The sequence below is a fragment of the Myxine glutinosa genome, chromosome 7, assembly GCF_964187855.1.
Source record: "Myxine glutinosa chromosome 7, kmMyxGlut1.1, whole genome shotgun sequence".
Lineage (NCBI taxonomy): Eukaryota > Metazoa > Chordata > Myxini > Myxiniformes > Myxinidae > Myxine > Myxine glutinosa.
In genome coordinates this window covers 97,144,218-97,169,014 of record NC_136267.1, presented here as the reverse complement: position 1 = coordinate 97,169,014, position 24,797 = coordinate 97,144,218, and the positions used below count along the sequence as shown (strand labels likewise).

Sequence of the window (24,797 nt, the reverse complement as noted above, 5' to 3'; positions counted from 1 at the left end):
GTGGTGACATCACCCCGCACACCAAGTGGAGGTGGGCCACGCCAGGGAGAGAGGCGTGGCCTCACGATATACACGGGGCGCGCAGCTCTGAGCAGCTCAGTGTTACAGTGAGCTCTTGAATAAAGACTCTTACAAATTACCGCGTTGTCCGCTTCCTCCTTGCTTACAAGTAGCGCGCGTAACACCGTGCTTTATTGGTGACCTCGACGTTGGATCTGCCGTAGCGATCCTTCCAAACACGACGCCATTGCCATGGCCAACAACGCGATGTCGGTTAAACTTCCCGAATTTTGGGAGGCCCAGGCCGAAGTTTGGTTCGTCCAAGCCGAAGCCCAGTTTCAGCTTCGGCGCCTCACTGGCGACGACACGCGCTACTGCCACGTCGTTGCCTCCCTCGGGCCTGGCACGGCCGCTCGAGTTGTGTCCGTCCTTCACCACCCACCGGACGGCCACAAGTACGAGGCACTCAAGCGGCTGCTCCTAGCCACGTTCGGCCTCACGGAGGACGCACGGGCCGACCGCCTCCTGGATCTCCCCGAGCTCGGCGACACGCGCCCGTCGGTCCGAATGGACCATATGCTGTCGCTGTTGGGCGACGAAGCCTCTGGTTCTCTATTCCGGGCGCTTTTCCGTCGCCAACTTCCAGCACAGGTACGCCTCGCGTTGGCCGGGACCGTGCTAACGGAACCCCGAGCATTGGCTGCCGAGGCGGACAGGTACTTTGTGGCTTCGGACACGCGGGCGAGAGTCGGTGCGGCCGTCGCAGATCTCGAGGCTGATGCTGCTGCCCACCTCGTGGATCCCGAGGCTGATGCTGATTCACAGCATCAGCTTACACAGCATACACAGCATGCTGATACGCACCTCGTGGCCGCCGCCATGCCCCGCCCACCGCCGCGGTGAAAACCGCCACCGCGGGGAAAACCGCCGGCTCCACCGGCCTGGCGGAGCCAGCCGCGCTCCTCCAGCTCCACCACCTGGTGCTGGTTCCACGCCAAGTTTGGCCACGAGGCTCGACAGTGTCATCCGCCATGCTCCTTCGACAGGTCGGGAAACGCCCGGGCCGGCGCTCGATAGTGGCAATGAGCGCCGGCCGTTCAAACAGCCTGCTGTTCATCACGGACACCTTATCCGGGCGCCGTTACCTGTGCGACACAGGAGCGCAGGTGAGTGTCATTCCTGCCGGTACGTCGGACAAGCACGCCGCGGGCGGGGGCCCCGCGCTGCTTGCCGCGAACGGGACGCCCATCTGTATGTACGGAAAACGCTGCCTCTCTCTGCGGTTTGGAGGGCAGGTTTTCCGATGGTCGTTCGTCACCGCCGACGTGCCCATGGCATTGCTTGGCGCGGACTTCCTGTGTGCAAATGGGCTCCTGGTCGACGTAAAGCACAGACGTCTTGTCCAGGCCGAGACGTTCAGCTCGCTCGCTTGTGTGCTGCCCAGCTCGTCGAGCAGCCCACTGAGTGGCTCACCGAGCGGCTTGCCAAGCGGCTTGCCGAACGGTTCGGTTCCGGCCACGTTGATCTGTACGCTTCCGGCAGCGGACGAATTCACCCACCTCCTCGCCGGCCTCCCGGCCCTCACGCGGCCCACCTTCTCAGCGGGGGCCGTCAAGCACGGGGTGGCCCATCACATCCCCACCGTCGGGCCACCGGTCTACGCCCGGGCACGCCGCCTCGAGCCGACGAAGCTGGCGGTAGCAAAAGCGGAGTTCGCTACCCTGGAGCGACTCGGCATCGTTCGGCGCTCGGAGAGTGCTTGGGCGTCGCCGCTGCACATCGTGCCGAAGCCCGGCGGGGGATGGTGACCGTGCGGGGACTATCGCCATCTCAATGACGCCACCACCCCCGACCGCTACCCCGTCCCCCACATTCAGGACTTTTCCGCCCGTTTGGCGGGCATGTCCTTCTTCTCGAAGGTGGACCTCATATGCGGCTACCATCAGGTCCCCGTCAGGCCGGAGGACGTCCCGAAGACGGCGGTCATCACGCCGTTCGGACTCTTCGAATTCCTGCGGATGCCCTTCAGTCTGAAGAATGCGGCTCAGGCGTTCCAGCGGCTGATGGGCAGCGTCCTGCGCGACTTGGATTTTGTATACGTCTACCTGGACGATATCCTCGTCGCCAGCGCGTCCCGCGAAGAGCACCTACACCACCTCCGCACGCTCTTCGAACGCCTGGGCCAGCATGGCCTGATTGTGAACCCCGCAAAGTGCCGGTTCGGCGTTGCCGAACTCGATTTTCTGGGGCACCGCGTCACCAGGCACGGAGCTGTCCCCCTGCCGGCCAAGGTGGAGGCGGTGAAGGGGTTTCCGCGCCCCCGCACGATCAGGGGGCTGCAGGAGTTCCTGGGCATGGTGAACTTTTGCCATCGGTTCCTGCCCCGTATCGCCCAGCTCCTGCGCCCCCTGCACGAAGCTCTCCGAGGTAAGCCGGGCAAAGGCGACGTTATCTGGACCGAGCAGATGGACACAGCGTTCACGGGCGCGAAGCTCGCCTTGGCTAACGCCACCATGCTCGCGTACCCAGCGCCCGATGCGCCGATCGCCCTCACCACCGATGCCTCGGACTACGCGGTGGGTGCGGTGCACGAGCAATGGGTGCGTGGAGCTTGGCAACCGCTGGCGTTCTTTAGCCGGCAGCTTCGCCCGCCCGAACGCCATTACAGTACCTTCGACCGCGAGTTGCTCGGGCTTCACTTGGCGGTCAGGCACTTCCGCCATCTGCTCGAGGGCCGTGCGTTCGAGGCTCGAGAGCCTTCGTCAACCACAAGCCACTGGTTTTCGTGATGGGCAAGGTCACCGAGCCGTGGTCGGCCCGGCAGCAGCGTCACCTCTCGGCCGTGTCCGAGTACATGACGGACATCCGGCACGTCGCGGGGAAGGACAACCTGGTGGCGGATTGCCTTTCCCGGGCCGTCGCCCACGCAGTCCACCTCGGCATCGACTATGCCCGGATGGCAGCGGACCAGGCCGCTGACCCCGACGTCCAGGCCTTGCGGACCGCCATCACGGGCCTCCGCGTCACCGAAGTGCCGTTCGACGGCGCGGGCGCGGACCTCTTGTGCGACGTCTCCCTCGGGCGGCCTCGCCCCATCGTGCCCGCGAGCTGGCAGCGCCAGGTGTTTGACGCCATCCACGGCCTTTACCACCCGGGCACGAGGGCCTCCCAAAGGTTGATCGCCGACAAATTCGTCTGGCATGGCCTCCGGAAGGCCGTCCGCGGCTGGGCCAGGACGTGCCTCGCGTGCCAGCGCGCCAAGGTGCACCGGCACACCCAGGCCCCGTTGGCCCCGTTTACGGTGCCGGAACGCCGGTTTGACCACGTCCACGTGGACCTGGTGGGACCTCTGCCCCCCTCGCGGGGTTTCACCCGCGTCCTCACCATGGTGAACCGCACCACCCGGTGGCCGGAGGCCGTGCCCTTGGTGTCGACGACGGCGGCGGACGTCGCGCAGGCTTTCATCGCCACCTGGGTCACCCGGTTCGGTGCCCCCTCAGACATCTCGTCCGACCGCGGCCCCCAGTTCACCTAGGAGCTCTGGGGGGCGGTCGCGCAGGGGCTCGGGGTCCGGCTGCACCAAACCACGACCTACTACCCCCAGGCTAATGGCCTGTGTGAGCGATTTCACCGCTCATTGAAGGCCGCGCTCCGGGCCACCGTCCGCGACGGCGGTTGGGTCGACAGGCTCCCCTGGGTCCTGCTGGGCCTCCGGACGGCGCCCAAGGAGGACCTGCGCGCATCCGCGGCGGAGTTGGCCTTCGGGCAACCGCTGTGGGTGCCGGGCGAGTTCCTCCCCGACTCCACGGCACCATGGTCCGCGGCACAGCAGCGCTCCGCTCTGCAGGAGACCGCCCAGAGGTTTGCCCCAGTGCCGACGGCATGCCACGGGCACCCACCGACGCACGTCGCCCCGGAGCTTCGCACGGTGGAGTACGTCTTCGTCCGCCACGATGCCCATCGGACACCACTGCGGCCCCCGTACGACGGGCCTTTCCGCGTGCTGGAGACCGGGGTGAAGCACTTCACCCTGGACATCGGCGGTACTCCTGACCGCGTTTCGGTGGACCGCCTCAAGCCGGCCCACCTCGACGTGGACCATCCACCGCCGGTGGCCCGACCCCCGCGTCGGGGCCGCCCCCCTGCGGGCGGACCCCCGGCACCGCCCAGCCCCGACGCCACGCCGCCCCCCGGTCCTGCACCCATCCCAGGGGCAGCCGGCGGCATTCCAGATGGCATCCCTGCATCCCGGACGCCGCCTATCGCCAGGGGGCGCTTCGGCCGGGTCATCCGTTTGCCCCGCAAACTGACCCTTCAGGTGCGCGGGGATTCTGGGGGGGGCGCGTGTGGCGGACATGAAAGCACTGACGTGGTGACATCACCCCGCACACCAAGTGGAGGTGGTCCACGCCAGGGAGAGAGGCGTGGCCTCACGATATACACGGGGCGCGCAGCCCTGAGCAGCTCAGTGTTACAGTGAGCTCTTGAATAAAGACTCTTACAAATTACCGCATTGTCCGCTTCCTCCTTGCTTACAAGTAGCGCGCGTAACACCGCGCTTTAACGTCATAATTATGGCACCAATGACGTCATCGTTAATAACACCTATTCCCCATATGGAGTTATTTACAATGAGCCACGTTTCAATTTTGTAAATGCTGACACGGCACACACTTTACTTTCCTGAAATGCGGACACAAATGTTATATTTTCCTCAAAAATCGTCGGAATTTTCGTGAAATCTGTGTTGGTGGTGTGTTAGTATACCTCAGCGATTGACAAATCTGAAATCAGAATTTCATTTGAGGTCAAAATGACCCCGTGAGGTCGCTCCGTACTTTACCTGCTCGTCATGTGCAGTCTGATAATTAATTATATGCCCACCGTAGAGGACTCTTCTTCTTCACGCAATAACAACTTCTAGCTTCCAGACCGTACATCCATTCATCTTGAAATTTTCCACACTTGTTACACTTCATTACCTCTACTTTACTTTAAAGTTTCACATCGATCAATGAAGTGGTTCAAAGAGTTATAAATTTTTTAATATTTCCCTTTAATTATTTATATCTGCCAAACCACGTCATCTATCACAAATTCCAAAAGGTCATTTTAGTAGAATGATATGCTGAACACATCTGTGAAGTTTCCCCTCGAAAGATCAATAATGAGGGAGGAGCTAGGTTTTAAAAGTTTATGCTTAAAAACGTCATAACTCCAAAACCATGTGACGCATCATGTCATGCTCACTGACTTTTTTGTTCGTCATGGTTACGTGACTCTGCCTGAAAAGTTTGGCCTTGATCTGTTTAGTCGTTTTTGAGAAAATTGGATTTTAGTGGTTTTTCAGGCTTCACACTCAAAACAATATGTCGGCCGAACCACGTCATTATAATTTTATTTCTGCATCAATTTATACCGAGAAGATGCTCAAGAAATTTCATCCTCATCGGATAAAGTTTTTTACTTGTCAGTATTGCGGCACCTATGACATCATCATTCACATATGTTATTCCGCATGGAGAGTTCTTTGCAATGAGACCTGTCTCAATTATTTCTGTGTAGCGGTTTTTGAGATATAGAGGTGCAAAGTTTTTTGGTTTTTCCAAGATGGCGCCCGTACCACGTGACCCGTGACGTCATAATATTCACTAAAATATTCTACAGGAGGAGGCCCTCCTATGGTGAAAATTTCTTGTCAATCGGACCAACGGTTGCTGAGAAAATGAATTTTTAAAATGCTGACACGGCACACACTTTACTTTACTGAAATGCAGACACGCACGCACGTACGTACCCGAATGCTTAACCCTGCCTTTCGCTTCGCGAGTGCAGGGTAACAAACATAAGGGCAATATGCTAGTTTTAAGTGTTGCCTTCACAAAGAAAGCATTATGATGTTGTTGTTTTGTGGTGGAAATTGACCTGCCTTTAATCACAATGCGGTGTTATTTCAGATATTGCAATTGGGGCCTTTAGATCAGATGCGGCAGCACTTTACAGGTGAGTACATTGCCTTCATGTTTAGCTATCTTATCACCTGGAAGTTGGAATTTTGTTTCTACATGTAGAAATCTCAAGCTCGTAGAGGAGCTACTGGACAGCGACATAAGGAGACATCAATGCACCCCTGCGTGAATTAGGAGATCAATACAAAATCAAAACTAGAAAGCATCTCAAAATGCAAAGCTCGTCCGCATCCGCTTTGTACTTGAATTATAGTTGATGAAAACGACAGTTATAAACAATTGTACATTTTATTAATTTGTGTTGTTCTCTATATGCAACAATTGTACTCTATATTCTCATAATAAATGTTTGTTGGAGATTTGATGACAAAAGCTGAATTGGTAAAAAGAAAGTTATGGCTTGGACAGATGGACAGGCACACACACAAATATTACAACCCCCGTCTCCACTGTGGGGCTTATGGGGGGAGTGGGGGTAAATTATATGGTATTGAGCAATAGGTGCAGTGGGAATACGAAACAGGTCAACGTGAATTGTAAACTTGTTTGAGTTCCTCACATTAATACCTGCTCCCTGTGCATGGAGTTGTGTAAATTCCACCATAAAAGTTAAACAACCTTGCCGACCGCAAGTAGTCCACCTTTTCGAGCAGCAGTCATTTTCCTGTTTTTTTCTCCATTTTTCACCACAGTCACAAGGGTTTATTACGCCCTAACATGCAGTAGCATTACGTAACTATATTTCGGGTTGATTAATCAAGACAAACACAAATGAATACATTCCATTAATGATTCCATTATGTTGTTTCTGCTGATGTAGCTGTAGATTTTATAGCCCAAACTTCTGGGCTCCGGCATGCTTACCTTCGATGGTAAGCGAAGTTACCTTCGATCTCTGTTGCCTTCGATGCTTTGTCCTTGACTTGTAGTGTGTGTGTGTGTGTGTGTGTGTGTGTGTGTGTGTGTGTGTGTGTGTGCTCAGTTTGAACTTGAATCCGTTCCTATTTACACGTGGAGCTACTTGGGTCGGCTAGCATGGACATCATGTGTAAGCCTAGTGAGTTGAGAGTTCTTACTGCACTGAAAGCGTACCTACAGTACATGTGTGTAGACACGGCATGTGTGCCAGATCTACCCGCCAGCCCCACTAAACCCTGAGTGCCATCCTATGTGTGAGATCACGCAAGCCCAGCTGGCCCAAGATATTTCGCACAGATCCCAGGATCCTGGGACAAAAAGCCAATTTCAGGACCTTCCAGGGCATGAAAGAGGTGTTTTTGAACAGCTCTTCAATGCTAATAAAAACCCTTCTACTTACGAATCATTACATGATAGCTGCTCATCCTTTTACCATCCAAATGATAACTGTCACATTAAAATCAGAAGTTGACTAGAAGGGCACTGGTAGAGCACATACACGACATGGCCAACCAAAAGTATGCGGACACCCCTTCTAATTAGTGGATTCGGCTATTTCAGCCACACCCATTGTTAACCGGTATATATAATCAAGCACACAGCCATGCAATCTCCATAGACAAACATTGGCAGTAGAATGGGCCGTACTGAAGAGCTCAGTGACTTTCAACGTGGCACCGTCATAGGATGCCACCTTTCTAACAAGTCACTTTGTCAAATTTCCACCCTGCTAGAGCTGCCCAGGTCAACTGTAAGTGCTGTTATTGTGAAGTGGAAACGTCCAGGAGCAACGACAGCTCAGCTATGAAGTGGTAGGCCACACAAGCTCACAGAACGGGACCACTGAGTGCTGAAGTGCGTAGAGCGTAAAAATCGTCTGTCCTCGGTTGCAACACTCACTACCGAGTTCCAAACTGCCTCTGAAAGCAACGTCAGCACATCAACTGTTCGTCGGGAGCTTCATGAAATGAGTATCCATGGCCGAGCAGCCGCACACAAGCCTAAGATCACCATGCGCAATGCCATGCGTTGACTGGAGTGGTGTAAAGCTTGCCGCCATTGGACTCTGGAGCAGTGGAAAAGCGTTCTCTGGAGTGATGAATCACGCTTCATCGTCTGGCAGTCTGATGGACGAATCTGGGTTGGGCGGATGCCAGGAGAATGCAACCTGCTCGAATGCATAGTGCCAACTGTAAAGTTTGGTGTAGGAGGAATAATGGTTTGGGGCTGTTTTTAATGGTTCGGGCTAGACCCCTTAGTTCCAGTGAAGGGAAATCTTAACGCTACAGCATACAATGACATTCGAGACGATTGTGTGCTTCCAACTTTGTGGCAACAGTTTGGGGAAGGCCCTTTCCTGTTTCAGCATGACAATGGCCCCGTGCACAAAGCGAGGTCCATACAAAAATGGTTTGTCGAGATCGGTGTGGAAGAACCTGACTGGCATGCACAGAGCCCTGACCTCAACCCCATCGAACACCTTTGGGATGAATTGGAATGCTGACTGCGAGCCAGGCCTGATCGCCCAACATCAGTACCCGACCTCACTAATGCTCGTGTGGCTGAATGAAAGCAAATCCCCGCATCAATGCTCCAACATCTAGTGGAAAGCCTTCCCAGAAGAGTGGAGGCTGTTCTAGCAGAAAAGGGGGGGGACCAACTCCATATTAATGCCCATAATTTTGGAATGAGATGTTCGATGAGCACATACGGGTGTGATGTTCGGGTATCCACATACTTTTGGCCATGTAGTGTACCTCTGCCAGGTTGAATTTTATCCCACTGATAGCCCAGATCTAGATCCGGACAAGAACCAGAATCGAATCGCTTGTTCTTGTTGTCGAACCATCTCTTCCACCTAGTTTTGACATAAGTCATCCACCACTTTTTGAAATATCATGCTGCAAAGCGTTTTTGGTGCCGTCTCTCAATGGTGAAGAATCACTTAATAGATTAAAAATTCTCCTGTCGGGATCTGGATTTTCACCAAAATCGAATTGATTTGTCCTTCTCACATACCTAATCTGTCCACCATGTCTCGTCTGAATCCATCAATAACCTTTTGAGATATCCTGCTCACAGACAAACAGACAGAGAGGGGTGAAGACATGACCTACCTGGGCATGACCTACCTGGGGTGGATGGCAGAGGTAAATATTTTTTTCTTTTCTTTACAGTCCAATATGGAGAGACCTAATATCATGTTTGCTTTATAACCTTGTGAGAGCAATTGGGTGGTGGAGTGAGTGAAGCCTTCCTTGTTGGAGGTTGGAGTAAGTGAAGCCTTTCTTGTTGTGGTGTGTGGTGGAGTGGGTAAAGAATTGTGTGGTGGGGTGGGTAAATAAAGCCTTGTTAAGTGGTGGAGTGTGTAAATCCTTGTTCAGTGGTGGAGTGGGCAAAGCCTTGTTGGGTGGTGGAGTGGGTAAAGTCTTGTTTGGTGGTGGAGTGGGTAACTTTAACTGGTAGTGGAGTGGGTAAAGCCTTGTTTGGTGGTGGAGTGGGTAAAGCCTTGTTGTATGGTGGAGTGGGTAAAGCCTTGTTGTATGGTGGAGTGGGTAAAGCCTTTTTTGGGTGGTAGATTGGGTAAAGCCTTGTTTGGTGGTGGAGTGGGTAAAGCCTTGTTTGGTGGTGGAGTGGGTAAAGCCTTGTTTGGTGGTGGAGTGGGTAAAGCCTTGTTGTATGGTGGAGTGGGTAAAGCCTTGTTGTGTGGTGGAGTGGGTAAAGCCTTTTTTGGGTGGTAGATTGGGTAAAGCCTTGTTTGGTGGTGGAGTGGGGAAAGCCTTGTTTGGTGGTGGAGTGGGGAAAGCCTTGTTTGGTGGTGGAGTGGGGAAAGCCTTGTTTGGTGGTGGAGTGGGGAAAGCCTTGTTTGGTGGTGGAGTGGGGAAAGCCTTGTTTGGTGGTGGAGTGGAGAAAGCCTTGTTTGGTGGTGGAGTGAGTAAAGCCTTGTTAGGTGGTGGAGTGGGGAAAGCCTTGTTTGGTGGTGGAGTGGGGAAAGCCTTGTTTGGTGGTGGAGTGGGGAAAGCCTTGTTAGGTGGTGGAGTGGGGAAAGCCTTGTTTGGTGGTGGAATGGGGAAAGCCTTGTTTGGTGGTGGAGTGGGGAAAGCCTTGTTTGGTGGTGGAGTGAGTAAAGCCTTGTTAGGTGGTGGAGTGGGGAAAGCCTTGTTTGGTGGTGGAGTGGGGAAAGCCTTGTTTGGTGGTGGAGTGAGTAAAGCCTTGTTTGGTGGTGGAGTGGGGAAAGACTTGTTTGGTGGTGGAGTGGGGAAAGCCTTGTTAGGTGGTGTAGTGGGGAAAGCCTTGTTTGGTGGTGGAGTGGTGAAAGCCTTGTTTGGTGGTGGAGTGGGGAAAGCCTTGTTAGGTGGTGGAGTGGGGAAAGCCTTGTTAGGTGGTGTAGTGGGGAAAGCCTTGTTTGGTGGTGGAGTGGTGAAAGCCTTGTTTGGTGGTGGAGTGGGGAAAGCCTTGTTAGGTGGTGGAGTGGGGAAAGCCTTGTTTGGTGGTGGAGTGAGTAAAGCCTTGTTTGGTGGTGGAGTGGGGAAAGCCTTGTTTGGTGGTGGAGTGGGGAAAGCCTTGTTTGGTGGTGGAGTGGGGAAAGCCTTGTTGCATGGTGGAGTGGGGAAAGCCTTGTTGCATGGTGGAGTGGGGAAAGCCTTGTTTGGTGGTGGAGTGAGTAAAGCCTTGTTTGGTGGTGGAGTGGGGAAAGCCTTGTTTGGTGGTGGAGTGGGGAAAGCCTTGTTTGGTGGTGGAGTGGGGAAAGCCTTGTTTGGTGGTGGAGTGGGGAAAGCCTTGTTTGGTGGTGGAGTGGGGAAAGCCTTGTTTGGTGGTGGAGTGGGGAAAGCCTTGTTTGGTGGTGGAGTGGGGAAAGCCTTGTTGCATGGTGGAGTGGGGAAAGCCTTGTTGCATGGTGGAGTGGGGAAAGCCTTGTTGCATGGTGGAGTGGGGAAAGCCTTGTTGCATGGTGGAGTGGGGAAAGCCTTGTTGCATGGTGGAGTGGGGAAAGCCTTGTTGCATGGTGGAGTGGGGAAAGCCTTGTTGCATGGTGGAGTGGGGAAAGCCTTGTTTGGTGGTGGAGTGAGTAAAGCCTTGTTAGGTGGTGGAGTGGGGAAAGCCTTGTTTGGTGGTGGAGTGGGGAAAGCCTTGTTTGGTGGTGGAGTGGGGAAAGCCTTGTTGTATGGTGGAGTGAGTAAAGCCTTGTTAGGTGGTGGAGTGAGTGGAGCCTTGTTGCATTGCCCTCGCTGGTGTTAGTAGTTCCATTGACATGTTTAGCTGTTAAGGGTGTGGGCTTTCTGTGAGGGCGGGTGGTTTCAGTCATGGCGCGGCTCATTGGTGGAGTGAGTAAAGCCTCATGGCATTGGCCTCACTGGTAGGGGTTATGTTTGTATCCAGGGTTGCTCAGGGCATGGGGCTTCGGTCAAGGCGGGGGTTTCAATCGGGGAGAGGGGAGGGGGTTTCGGAGAGCATCTCAGTGGCGAACTGTCCCTCACTAGTATGGCTGTTGAGTACAGGGGGGGTTAAGTAGTTTGGTCCCCATTTCAGTGTGGACACACGCCAGTTTGTGTAAAAATGGGGCCAAATCCACGTGATTTATTGAGATACCTACCTAATGGGGTCTGCTACATGAAGCCCCCACCTCGTGGTCTTGTTAAATGTGTGAGAGAAGTCTCCGATCTGTGATATAATGTTTTCTGAATGAGCTCCGTACATGCCCGAAATACAAATCGCATGTTTCCAAACGTATAAATTTGCAAAAATCAAGTTGACAACAAAAAATTAATGTTCCCATAAATAGAAAATACGTTTCGCTATTTGGACAAACCTGAATGCTAAATTTAATAGTACTGCATTTTAAATCATAGCCTCTGCTGAATAAATAGAAAATGTGTCGGTACAAAGAAGGAGGTTATTTGAAGTTCTAACCTTGGCTCAAAGAGCTTATCCAGACGATGATTATAGTGGTTTTCTCTGTTTTTATAACTACAAATAGTTTAAATCTCGACTTTAGTAACACCTGCAACCACTGTTCCCTCCTTCCCCCCTTTTGTTACAAACAAACATCAAACTTTCTACAGTAGAACGTAAGGTTCGCGGATAAGCTTGTATGTAAATCATGTGAAGGACAACGACGTTAGGAGACATCAGTGTATTTTTGTCCCCCGTCGCACGGCGGAGCGAAAGGGGGACTATGGTTTTCCCCTCCGTCCGTCCGTGTGTGCGTCCTTCCGTGCGGGCAATCCGGGCATTCGTGCGTCCGTCCGTGCGGGCATGTGTGCGTCCGTCCGTGCGGGCATACGTGCGTGCGTACGTGCGTGCGTAAGCGAAGGACCGAATTCTAATTTGGTGTGTGGGTGCAACCCACGTCAAAATCCAAGATGGCCACCGCCATGTATGTCTGAACCTTGTGAGCGGAATATCTTGAAAAATAAGCGAAGTACCAACTTCTAATTTGGTGTGTGGGTGTATCTAGGCATAAGGAAGAATGCTATTGAAAATTGGGTCGCCACATCAAAATCCAAGATGGCCGCCACCATATATGTCTGAACTTTGTGAGCGGAATATCTTGAAAAATAAGCGAAGTACCAACTTCTAATTTGGTGTGTGGGTGTATCTCGCCATAAGGAAGAATGCTATTGAAAATTGGGTCGCCACGTCAAAATCCAAGATGGCCGCCACCATATATGTCTGAACCTTGTGAGCGGAATATCTTGAAAAATAAGCGAAGTACCAACTTCTAATTTGGTGTGTGGGTGTATCTAGGCATAAGGAAGAACGCTATTGAAAATTGGGTCGCCACATCAAAATCCAAGATGGCCGCCACCATATATGTCTGAACCTTGTGAGCGGAATATCTTGAAAAATAAGCGAAGTACCAACTTCTAATCTGGTGTGTGGGTGTATCTACGCATAAGGGAGAAGGCTATTGAAAATTGCGTCGCCACGTCAAAATCCAAGATGGCCGCCACCATATATATATGTCTGAACCTTGTGAGCGAAATATCTTGAAAAATAAGCGAAGTACCAACTTCTAATCTGGTGTGTGAGTGTATCTAGGCATAAGGAAGAACGCAATTGAAAATTGCGTCTCCACGTCAAAATCCAAGATGGCCGCCACCATATATATATGTCTGAACCTTGTGAGCGAAATATCTTGAAAAATAAGCGAAGTACCAAGTTCTAATCTGGTGTGGGTGTATCTACGCATAAGGGAGAAGGCTATTGAAAATTGCGTCGCTACGTCAAAATCCAAGATGGCCGGCTTGCGTCTTCCACTTTGTCAACTCACATCACTTCCCCGACGGAGGACCTAGGCGTAACGCTTGTTTTACATTAATTACAAGGATAATAGAAGACAAGGGACATTGGATTGTAACATGGGATCCTTGAATTCTTAGCCAGTGGTTTCAGATGGGAACACAAACAGGCTGACTCGATCAGTTGTTAACATCACCACTCATTAACTATGATTGGGTGAATCCAGTGGCGTCGTATTCATATTCTCTGGCCAAGTATAACAATGCTTCCTCGTTTTGATGATCTAATAGTGTAAGCATGAAAAGAATTCAAACAATTATAAAAATAAATAAATTATTTACACAAAGTACGTACGCTAAAATATAAATTGTGACTTACCTTCTTTGTTCTTACCATCACTAGTCCACCCCTTGCTCAGCGGGAGATGGGGTTTTGCAATCACTTGTGTGTATTTTTTCAAAAGGTCAAAGGTCAGCGTCACCTTAAATCATCATTTGTCATCCAATTGACCCAAAATTTTGATTTACCAATTGAGTTTTGTGATCAATTTTTAAACAAGACTTTATTATGAGAACATGGAGAAGACAAATTAATAATTTTGTCAAAAGGTCAAGGGTCAGTGTCACATAAAATCATCATTTTGATGCAATTTACCTGAAATTTTAAGAATTTGCAAATACGGTCACTGAATTGGTCCACCAATCAAAAGCTAGAAGCCGAATATTTTTAGATCAAAAGGTCAAATATCTAGGTTGCATAAAATTGTCAATTTCCATCTGATTGACTTGGAATTTGAGGAGGGTTTGCAGATTGGGTCACTGAAACATATTGCGTTTGAGGTGAAAATGTCAAGGTTGCCTAAAGTCGTCAATTTTTGTTATTTTGTTTTTAGCTGTTTTTGTCATGTTTTAGCGTGCAAGCGTGCAAGTAGTCTGAATACAAATCGGACTCGGACAGGCTTTGCTATTTCAGATGCTTTCTAGTTTGCTTTTGGGATGGTGTGACCCATCATCTGATACTTGTTTGTGCAGACACAAGTTCACAGTTGACCATTTGTTTGACAACCAATAGATCAGTAAAACAATCGATTAATGACATAAAAAAATAGCTGATCGAGCATGTCAATGAAATATAATCTCTCCTGGAGGCCTTAACCCTCCCTCCCTTCCTGGTTAAACCCCAAGAGCCAGGTCTTCTATACACCTCCAGTCTTTGTTCCTCTTTTCTCCCATTTGTGGAACCACTTTCCTGAGATGGTATGAGTTTACTCTTCCCTCAAGAGCTTCAAGTCGGCGATGAACCCTTGTACCATCTTACATCCTCACATGGCCATCACTACCTGAAGTCTAACCCCATTAGCCCTACCTATCCCAACCCTCTTAATTAATTGCAGGTTACTGTTTCCTCTCCTCTTTTTTGTTTGCTTGCTCGATCACTCCTTTGCTTGTTGTGTCTACCTGTGGCTGCACTGTCTGTTTGTTACCTTTTTACCCTCTGTCCCCTCGCTCTTGTATGAGCCTAGCTCTTGTATACAAGTAAAATACACTAAATTACAGACACTTGTGGTATCGGCAGGACACGGCCTGTGATCACGGTGCAGGCCACTATCCGTCTGCCCCCTTTCGTAAACCTGACGGAGCCACTATGTGGGGAAGCACCTCTTCCGATACTGTGCTTCAATGCATCCGTGTGCCTCAGCTTCCACGGACGCTCCGTGCCACGCCATATTGGTGAGAAATTGCGATATCTTCCTCCACATTTATATTATCCATGAGAGTAACTATGGCAACTTTGCTATAGCGTCTGATTAACCAGCGGCGGTTGTACCGAATATTGATGCACAGGTAATTAAAGCTTTCAGGCCATAGCAGGATCATTACCTATGATCCAAGTGTTTGGAAATGCATTCATGTGACCGATGGGTGAGAGCAGAATCATGGCTGTTGGTATTGAATCCACAAATTGAGTACAGGAATAGAAATTTAAGGAGTGGTGGGGTTCTCCAGGAGATGAAGATAAATGAAAGGTTTATCTGAAGATAAATGAAAGATAAATGAAAGTTTGTAGGAGATAGGAATAAGGGAAGCTGAGGGAAGTGGTGTGCAGGGTACAGGAAGGGGTCATCCTTTCTACCACTTGGCTTACTTAATAAATATATAGTCCTAAGATGCAAGGAAGAGCACACATGAATTTAGATTGGATGTTACTTTTATGCCTTTACTAGATTTTCACAAATGAAAGGTCGAATCTCTTTCCTTGTTCACATGATTTGACCCAGAGCTCAAGTACGAGTTGACGGCAGATGCCAAAAAGCGAGCTACCGGGGAACCGTCACGTCTGCAGTTCACCGACATTGGGCCTGGTTCAGCACCTGGCCATTTGGAACTCACTTACGCTCTACAGGCCTGCCAAATCCACCATGTCCTTGTCAAGGTGAGTTTTCTCCGAATTTGGGGCTCTACACTTTCAAAAGTCGCTCATAAAATCCGATGACATTCTCATCAAATTTCCATCAGATCTCATGAGAAGCACCCTTTTTTTCGAAAGCAATGGCAACATACTTAACTGTATATTTAATGTGGTTTGTTTAAGGGACTTCTTAGTCACAGGTCTATAAGAGCTCCACATGGTTGTTGTTGTTGTTGTTGTTGTTACCTCCGCCACCAAAGGTGGATGGAAGTTATGTTTTCACCCCTGTCTGTCCGTTTGTTCGTTTGTTACTTGCAAAATCGAAGATTTTACAAGTATATTGGTCGGTTGTGTTTGTGACTCTGTCTGTCTGTCTGTTTGTTTGTTTGCTTGTTTGTTTGTTTGTTTGTCACCGGCCTACAGGTCACAATTTTCAACCGATCTTCACCAAACTTCACCTAGTGGTAGAGTTAGTCAAATGCCAGAAGCCTATTGTTTTTGGGGTCAATAGGTCAAAAGGTCAACATAGGCCAAAGGTCACCAACTTTGCTAAATTTCTAAAATCCTCAATTTTCATCCGATTGACTTGAAATTTGAAGACCACTTGCATATCTGGTCATTGAATTCAACCACCAAGAATTTTTGAGGTCAACATAGGCCAAATGGTCAACATAGGCCAAATTTCTAAAATCCTCAATTTTCATCCAATTGACTTGAAATTTGAAAAGGACTTGCATATCTCGTCACTGAATTCAACCACAAATTATATTTTAGGTGAACATAGGTCAAAAGGTCAACATAGGCCAAATTTCTAAAATCCTCAATTTTCATCCAATTGACTTGAAATTTGAAGAGGACTTGCATATCTGGTCAGTGAATTCAACCACCAAGTATCTTTGAGGTCAACATAGGCCAAAAGGTCAACATAGGCCAAATTTCTAAAATCCTCAATTTTCATCCAATTGACATGAAATTTGAAGAGGACTTGCATATCTGGTCACTGAATTCAACCACCAAGTATTTTTGAGGTCACCATAGGCCATCATGTCACATTGAAAACTTTTGGGGGAGGGCGTATTTTGCAAGTATCGTGCTACGCATGACGTTTTCTTGTTTGTTTGTTTGTTTGTGAACAAAATATCTCAAAAAGTTGTGGACGGATTCGGACGAAATTTGGCAGAGATGTAGCGTATGTGACAAGGACGAAATGATTAGATTTTTGTGAAGATCCGGATCCGGATTCGGCTAGTAGAATATTTAAAGTGATTCTTCACCATTGGGAGATAGGGCCAAAAACGATATCTAGCAGGATATCTCAAAATATTATGGACGGATTTGGGCGAAACTTGGTGAACAGGTTGTGTGTGTGACAAAGAAGAATCGATTCAATTTTGGTGAAGATCCGGATCCGGATCCAGCTAGTATAATTTTAAGTGATTCTTCACCATTGAGTGATATGGCCAACCAGGCAGAGGTGTGCTGTCTACCGAGTGCCGTTCTAGCTGTTGCTGTTTTTGCGGTTCTTGTTGGGGGTCGATCTTTGGAATGAGCACCCATTGGTCGGACAGTTGCTGGACCCCACCCACATTTTCTTTTTGTATACTTAGTCTAGGCTGGTATGAGAGCTAACACATAAAACATATAATAAAGGGAGCGGAAGACAAGATGGGGAGAGAGAGGGGGAAGCACAACAACAGTAGGGAACATAGACATCTGTGGAAGGGAGAGGGCTGGGGTGGGGTACACAGGATAAACAAGATGGACACTACAGGGGCTTTCAGGAAAAGCTCCTGTAGTGTCCCTAAAGCCCCTATTTGTCACTTGACTTCACCCATCATGGTATCTCGATGAAATTATATGGCTGCCATCTTGTTTTTCTGGTGGGCATAAGACATCAGGCCTGTAGGCTTCTGCTGATTATCAAATGCCCGGATTTGTTGCGTCAGATTTCCATTGGCTTTGTTTGGGCCGAGTGTTACTCTCGATAAGTGACCCGAAAAATGTAATCATGTGTCAAAGAAAAATTAATTATTGGTCAGATGTAATCAAGCCCATCAGCACACATGGTACATGCCTTCCTAAATAAAGTGTTACGTAATTTTTGAACTGTTCCATATTCGGGTTAAACAATCCGTGACTGTGTGACAAATTAACTCTTTCTGATATAACCGTGGCAGAGGCTGACATGGATGAGAGGCATCGAGTTAATCTTTTAATAGCGCATTAAATGTGTGTTTTCCAATCGCGCTGTTCTTCTTTTAATAGTGCTTTAAATTTGCATTCCCCAATCGGCCCATTGCAGGATTTTGTCACACATTGTGGTTATGCTAGTTCTAACTCTGTTCTAACTCAAATAATGTGTTATTAACACAATTCAACAAAACAGTATAAATAACGAACACAACGATTTAAAGGACAAAGGAAAAAGTCAAAGAAGAACTCTATTATGAAAGATACTTCATGGCCTCAAACTGAACCATTAGTACTATTACGACTACTACTACTACTTCTACTACTTCTACTAATTATGTAATGACCCTAGTTACCTTTCAGTCTCAGGTAAGATGGAGGAAAACTGCGATTGAAATGTAATTCATTTTTGTTGTTTGCGTCACCTTCAATAGTTGTTGTTTTTACACTATATCTTGGTTTTATTTTCTTAAATTGTTAATAACAGGGATATGAAATGAGTTCACATAAAGAACTATCTTTGTGGCACATGAGTGGGTGTTGTTGGCATCATACGATCATTGCATTTTTTCCTTTTACCCTATTTGAACATCTTCCGTCCGTGTCGGTTCTACGAGTCTCCGTGAAAAGTTACAGAGGGTTTGTTTTTGTTCAGCTCTTTTATTGAAATGTTCCATTCTTGTGCTGTCTCAGATTTCCTGTTTTCTTCTGCCTCCCTATCCCTCCCCTTTTCCCATCTCGTCCTCTCAAGATGGTCCGAAAGCCTTTACACACATTGGGCATTCGTGACTCCGATGCAAACATTTTGATAATTGTGCCAGGAATGTAAATTTTTACTTAACATGTCAAATGAGGTGTCCTCCAGCAGTTGTTTGAAGGACTGATTTGGGATGAGGTAGGGAGACCATGGCTTGGTTTCCCACAAGATGGCACATCAGTAAATTAGTCAATCAATTCTCTTTTATTGAATTCACTAACCTCCATAGGTTTAAAAAGGAAATCTAAAACATTGCTGCATTCAGTTAGTCTGCATATCTCGTTGCTTTGGCTTCATAAATGGTTGATTTGTCCATTATACAAATTGTTTGTCCTGTTAATGAAACTTCTGACATGTGGCCGGCTATATCATCAGTGTGTTGCACACATTTTAGTGTGCGGAGCAAAACCACCATTGCAAATTTACTACCAAATTTACTACCCTTCATCACCAACACGATTGTACTCGTAGTTTCGTTTGTAGCCTGTGGCTGCTGGTTGCATCATTTTCTGGAAGCGCACCTGTGCCGGTGATGCAGTGCCCCCAGTTACCAGTAATCTGGTACTCATGTTGCCGACCTCGGAAGGAAAACAGGCTGAGTCAACTCACCTGGTGTTATTTAATGGCATGAACAGGGGCTCAAACTCAAGACTAACATCTTAAGCCAGCAACCTGAACCGCTAAGCCAACACCAGGCACGATTGTACTATCAGTACTGTACTAGTTTGATATTAACATCAATTCATCTCTAACATTAGTTTGCAATCACTAGTGTACTTCCAGTACTAATTTACCACAGACACTAGTTTACTATCTATTTTAGTTGACTACCTGTACTAATTTACTACCAGCACTAGTGTTCTACTAGTACTAGTGTTCTACCAGTATTAGTGTACCAGAAGTACTTAGCAGTAATAGTGTGCTACCAGTACCGGTTTACCAACAATACTAATTTCCTATCACAATTTTTTATTTTACTAGTACTAGTCCATCACCAATGTTATAAGTTTACCAGTAACACTAGTAACCAATTATTTAATGAATTAATAAACCCAAATCGTCTCCCTCTCCGTTTTCTTCCCCAACCTCCACTCCACCCCTGCCAGACAGAAACTCCTGTATAAGCACAGGAAGCTCATATTTATTGTTAAAATCCAACATTTTCCTCCAAAGTTCAATTCCAGGCCTGTGCCTCAGTGGTCCGTTTGTTCAGTGTCCTGCACAACTCGTGTATTTTTGGTTCAAAATGAACATCCTTTTATGCCTGCTTGACTATCGGCAAATAATTTTTTCCTTTTTTCCCCTTTACTGTCTGTGAGCAGGATATTTCAAATAGTTGTGGACGGATTCGGATGAAACTTGGCAGACAGGTTGAGTTTGGGACAAGGACAAAATAATTGTATTTTGTTGAAGATCTGGATCTGGATCGAGATATGAGAACGTTTTAAAGTGATTCTTCAACATTGATAGATCGGGTCAAAAGTGATATATAACACGATATCTCAAAAGGTTATGGACGAGTTATGACAAAACTTGGTGAATGAGTTGGTTTGGTGGCAAGAACAAGCCGATGAGATTTAGGTTCAGGTCCGAATCCAGATCCGGCCTATCAGTGGATACAAAACATAAACGGTTCTGCTTGGCGGAGGTATGCGCTCTAATGAGTGACATTGTAGTTACTGTTATTAGTCCCCTACCGGTGTACACCGGAGGGGACTATAGGTTTGCACTCGGTCCCTCCGTCTGTCAGTCTGTCAGTCCGTCAGTCTGTCAGTCCGTCATGCAAACAACAGTTTTCCGGACTTTTTTTTCTAAACTCTTAATGCTAATGATTTCAATCCTGGTACATGGTTTCCTCATGATAAGTTACAGATCAAGTTCGAACTTCACGACGTTTCGATCATTTTTGACAAAGTTATGGCACTTTGAACTTTGGTAATTTCCCCAACAGTTTTCCGGACGACAGACTGCCGGTAGGGGACGTGTATTGCAGCGCAATACTCAGAGTCAGAATACTTATCATTATTTATTGCAGAGTTAGGTCATGAAAGACACAGTGACCTGAGAAGGCCTGATGTTGTGCAGGACACGACCTGTTGAACTCCTGCAGTTGTTTTACAAAACTCGGTTGTTGTTTCAAATACCTAATGGAATGGTCGCCGGTTTATTCGACTGTCACTTTCTCAACGATTCAATTTTGTCGTTATGACAACTCGATCTGTAAATGTGGTATTTCTCAGAATTGAAAACATGTTGTGAATTTGTTTATATATTTTGTGACAGCAGTTTGAGTGAATGGCTTCAACAGGATGGTGCAGAAGTAGCACCTTTACCTTTGACCGGCCTAGTCTGAGTTCCATTCCCGAGGCGGGTCAGTGCTTCACAGGCACAGAGGATGCCGTCCTTCGGATGGACGTTAATCTGGATGTCCTGTCTGCTAGCATTATCTTGTGAACATTAATGTCTTTCGCGAAGAGCGGGCGATTTATCGCCGGCAACCTTGAACAAACTAAGAATTCCTGCCCAAACCAGCTCCAGTCGACTAGCAGACGTGGCCAGCTGGTTTGTGAAAAACTTAGGCCAAAAACCTTCCCTGGCGGACCCTACAAGATGGTAGAAATAATTGCGGCCATTACATAATAATTATTAGTTATACTGGTGGTAGTAATAGTAGTAGTAGTAGTAGTGCTATTGCACATGGTGATGGTGTAGTTTGAGTGCATGATATTGTGGCGGACACAAAAGCCCACTGGCGTGGTGACATCATTCCACGCACCAAGTGGGCGGTGGCCACGTCCGAGTGGTAGGCGTGGCCTCATGAGAGACACCGGGCGCCCAGCCCGGAGCGGTAGCGGTACAGTGTTACAGTGTAGTCTTGAATAAAGGCGTTTATATGTTACCACTTGTCCGCTTCCTCCTTGCTCACAAGCAGCGCGCGTAACGCCGCGCTTTATTGGTGACCCTCGACGTTGGATCTGCCGGAGCGATCCTTCCACACGCGACGCCATCGCCATGGCCGCCTTCGTCAAACTTCCGGAATTTTGGGAGGCTCAGGCCGAAGTCTGGTTCGTCCAGGCCGAAGCCCAATTTCAGCTTCGGCACCTCACCGGCGATGACACGCGCTACTGCCACGTCGTCGCCTCCCTCGGGCCCGGCACGGCCGCTCGAGTTGTGTCCGTCCTTCGCCACCCACCGGACGGCCACAAGTACGAGGCACTCAAGCGGCTACTCCTAGCCACGTTCAGACTCACGGACGACGCACGGGCCGACCGCCTCCTGGATCTCCCCGAGCTCGGTGAGACGCGCCCGTCGGTCCGAATGGACCATATGCTGTCACTGTTGGGCGACGAAGCCCCCGGTTCGCTATTCCGGGCGCTTTTCCGTCGCCAACTTCCAGCGCAGGTTCGCCTCGCGTTGGCCGGGACCGGGCTAACGGAACCCCGAGCATTGGCGGCCGAGGCGGACAAGTACTTCGCCGCTTCGGACACGCGGGCGAGCGTTGGCGTGGCCGTCACGGCCTTCGACGCTGCTGTTCCACAGCATCATCTTCTACAGCACGCTGATGTTCCACAGCATCATCTTCTACAGCACGCTGTGGTTCAGCAGCATGCTGATACGCACCTCGTGAACGCCGCCACGCCCCGCCCACCGCCGCGGCGAAAACCGCCACCGCGGGGAAACCCGTCGACTCCACCGGCCTGGCGGAGCCAGCCGCGCTCCTCCAGCTCCACCACCTGGTGCTGGTTCCACGCCAAGTTCGGCCACGAAGCTCGGCGGTGTCATCCGCCGTGCTCCTTCAACGGGTCGGGAAACGCCCGGGCCGGCGCTCAATTGTGGCGATGAGCGCCGGCCGTTCGAGCAGCCTGCTGTTCATAACGGACACCTTCTCCGGGCGCCGTTACCTGTGCGACACGGGAGCACAGGTGAGTGTCATTCCCGCCGGCATGTCAGACAAGCACGCCGCGGGTGGGGGCCCCGCGCTGCTTGCCGCGAACGGGACGCCCATCCGTACGTACGGAAAACGCTGCCTCTCTCTGCGGTTTGGAGGGCAGGTTTTCCGATGGACGTTCGTCACCGCCGACGTGCCCATGGCACTGCTTGGCGCAGACTTCCTGTGCGCTAATGGGCTCCTGGTCGACGTCAAGCGCAGACGGCTTGTCCAGGCCGAGACGTTCAGCTCGCTCGCATGTGCGTTGCCCAGCTCAACGAGCGGCTTGCCGAACGATTCGGTTCCGGCCACGTTGGTCTGTACGCTTCCGGCAGCGGACGCATTCACCCGCCTCCTCGCCGGTTTCCCGGCCCTCACGCGGCCCACCTTCTCGGCGGGGGCCGTCAAGCACGGGGTGGCCCATCACATCCCCACCGTCGGGCCACCGGTCTACGCCCGGGCACGCCGCCTCGAGCCGACGAAGCTGGCGGTGGCAAAAGCGGAGTTCGCTACCCTGGAGCGACTCGGCATCGTTCGGCGCTCAGAGAGCGCTTGGGCGTCGCCGCTGCACATCGTGCCGAAGCCCGGCGGGGGATGGCGACCGTGCGGGGACTATCGCCGTCTCAATGACGCCACGACTCCCGACCGCTACCCCGTCCCCCACATTCAGGACTTTTCCGCCCGTTTGGCGGGCAGGTCCTTCTTCTCGAAGGTGGACCTCATACGCGGCTACCATCAGGTCCCCGTCAGGCCGGAGGACGTCCCGAAGACGGCGGTCATCACGCCATTCGGACTCTTCGAGTTCCTGCGCATGCCCTTCGGTCTGAAGAATGCGGCTCAGGCGTTCCAGCGACTGATGGACAGCGTCCTGCGCGACTTGGATTTTGTCTACGTCTACCTGGACGATATCCTCGTCGCCAGCGCGTCCCGCGAAGAGCACCTACGCCACCTCCGCACGCTCTTCGAACGCCTGGGCCAGCATGGCCTGATTGTGAACCCCGCAAAGTGCCGGTTCGGCGCCGCCACAATCGATTTTCTGGGGCACCGTGTCACCAGGCACGGAGCCGTCCCCCTGCCGGCCAAGGTGGAGGCGGTGAAGGGGTTTCCGCGCCCCCGCACGATCAGAGGGCTGCAGGAGTTCCTGGGCATGGTGAACTTTTACCATCGGTTCCTGCCCCGTATCGCCCAGCTCCTGCGCCCCCTGCACGAAGCTCTCCGAGGTAAGCCGGGCAAAGGCGACGTTACCTGGACCGAGCAGATGCACACGGCGTTCACGGGCGCGAAGCTCGCCTTGGCTAACGCCACCATGCTCGCGCACCCGGCGCCCGATGCACCGATCGCCCTCACCACCGATGCCTCGGACTACGTGGTGGGCGCGGTGCACGAGCAATGGGTGCGTGGAGCTTGGCAACCGCTGGCGTTCTTTAGCCGGCAGCTTCGCCCGCCCGAACGCCGTTACAGTACCTTCGACCGCGAGTTGCTCGGACTTCACTTGGCGGTCAGGCACTTCCGCCATCTGCTCGAGGGCCGGGCGTTCACTGCCTTCGTCGACCACAAGCCGCTGATCTTCGCGATGGGCAAGGTCACCGAGCCGTGGTCGGCCCGGCAGCAGCGTCACCTCTCGGCCGTGTCCGAGTACACGACGGACATCCAGCACGTCGCGGGGAAGGACAACCCGGTGGCGGATTGCCTTTCCCGGGCCGTCGCCCACGCAGTCCACCTCGGCATCGACTATGCCCGGATGGCAGCGGACCAGGCCGCTGACTCCGACGTCCAGGCCTTGCGGACCGCCGTCACGGGCCTCCGCGTCACCGAGGTGCCGTTCGACGGCGCGGGCGCGGCCCTCTTGTGCGACGTCTCCCTCGGGCGTCCTCGCCCCATTGTGCCCGCGGGCTGGCAGCGCCAGGTGTTTGACGCCATCCACGGCCTGTCCCACCCGGGCGCGAGGGCCTCCCAAAGGCTGATCGCCGACAAGTTCGTCTGGCATGGCCTCCGGAAGGCCGTCCGCGGCTGGGCCAGGACATGCCTCGCGTGCCAGCGCGCCAAGGTGCACCGGCACACCCAGGCCCCGTTGGCCCCGTTCACGGTGCCGGAACGCCGGTTTGACCACGTCCACGTGGACCTGGTGGGACCTCTGCCCCCCTCACGGGGTTTCACCCACGTCCTCACCATGGTGGACCGCACCACCCGGTGGCCGGAGGCCGTGCCCTTGGCGTCGACAACGGCGGCCGATGTCGCGCAGGCTTTCATCGCCACCTGGGTCGCCCGGTTCGGCGCCCCCTCAGACATCTCATCCGACCGCGGCCCCCAGTTCACCTCGGAGCTCTGGGGGGCGGTTGCGCAGGGGCTCGGGGTCCGGCTGCACCGAACCACGGCCTACCAC

General features: G+C 50.9%; 1 protein-coding gene across 1 annotated transcript in view; it reads left to right on the top strand.

Moving 5' to 3' along the window:
* Positions 1-24,797, top strand: part of ITGA9 (integrin subunit alpha 9) — a 144,178-nt gene that overhangs the window by 39,232 nt on the left and 80,149 nt on the right. Inside the window, exons 13-15 of the mRNA XM_068122768.2 lie at positions 5,958-6,003; positions 14,706-14,860; positions 15,409-15,563. Coding sequence (XP_067978869.1) covers positions 5,958-6,003; positions 14,706-14,860; positions 15,409-15,563 — 356 coding nt within the window. The remainder of the gene's footprint in view (positions 1-5,957; positions 6,004-14,705; positions 14,861-15,408; positions 15,564-24,797) is intronic.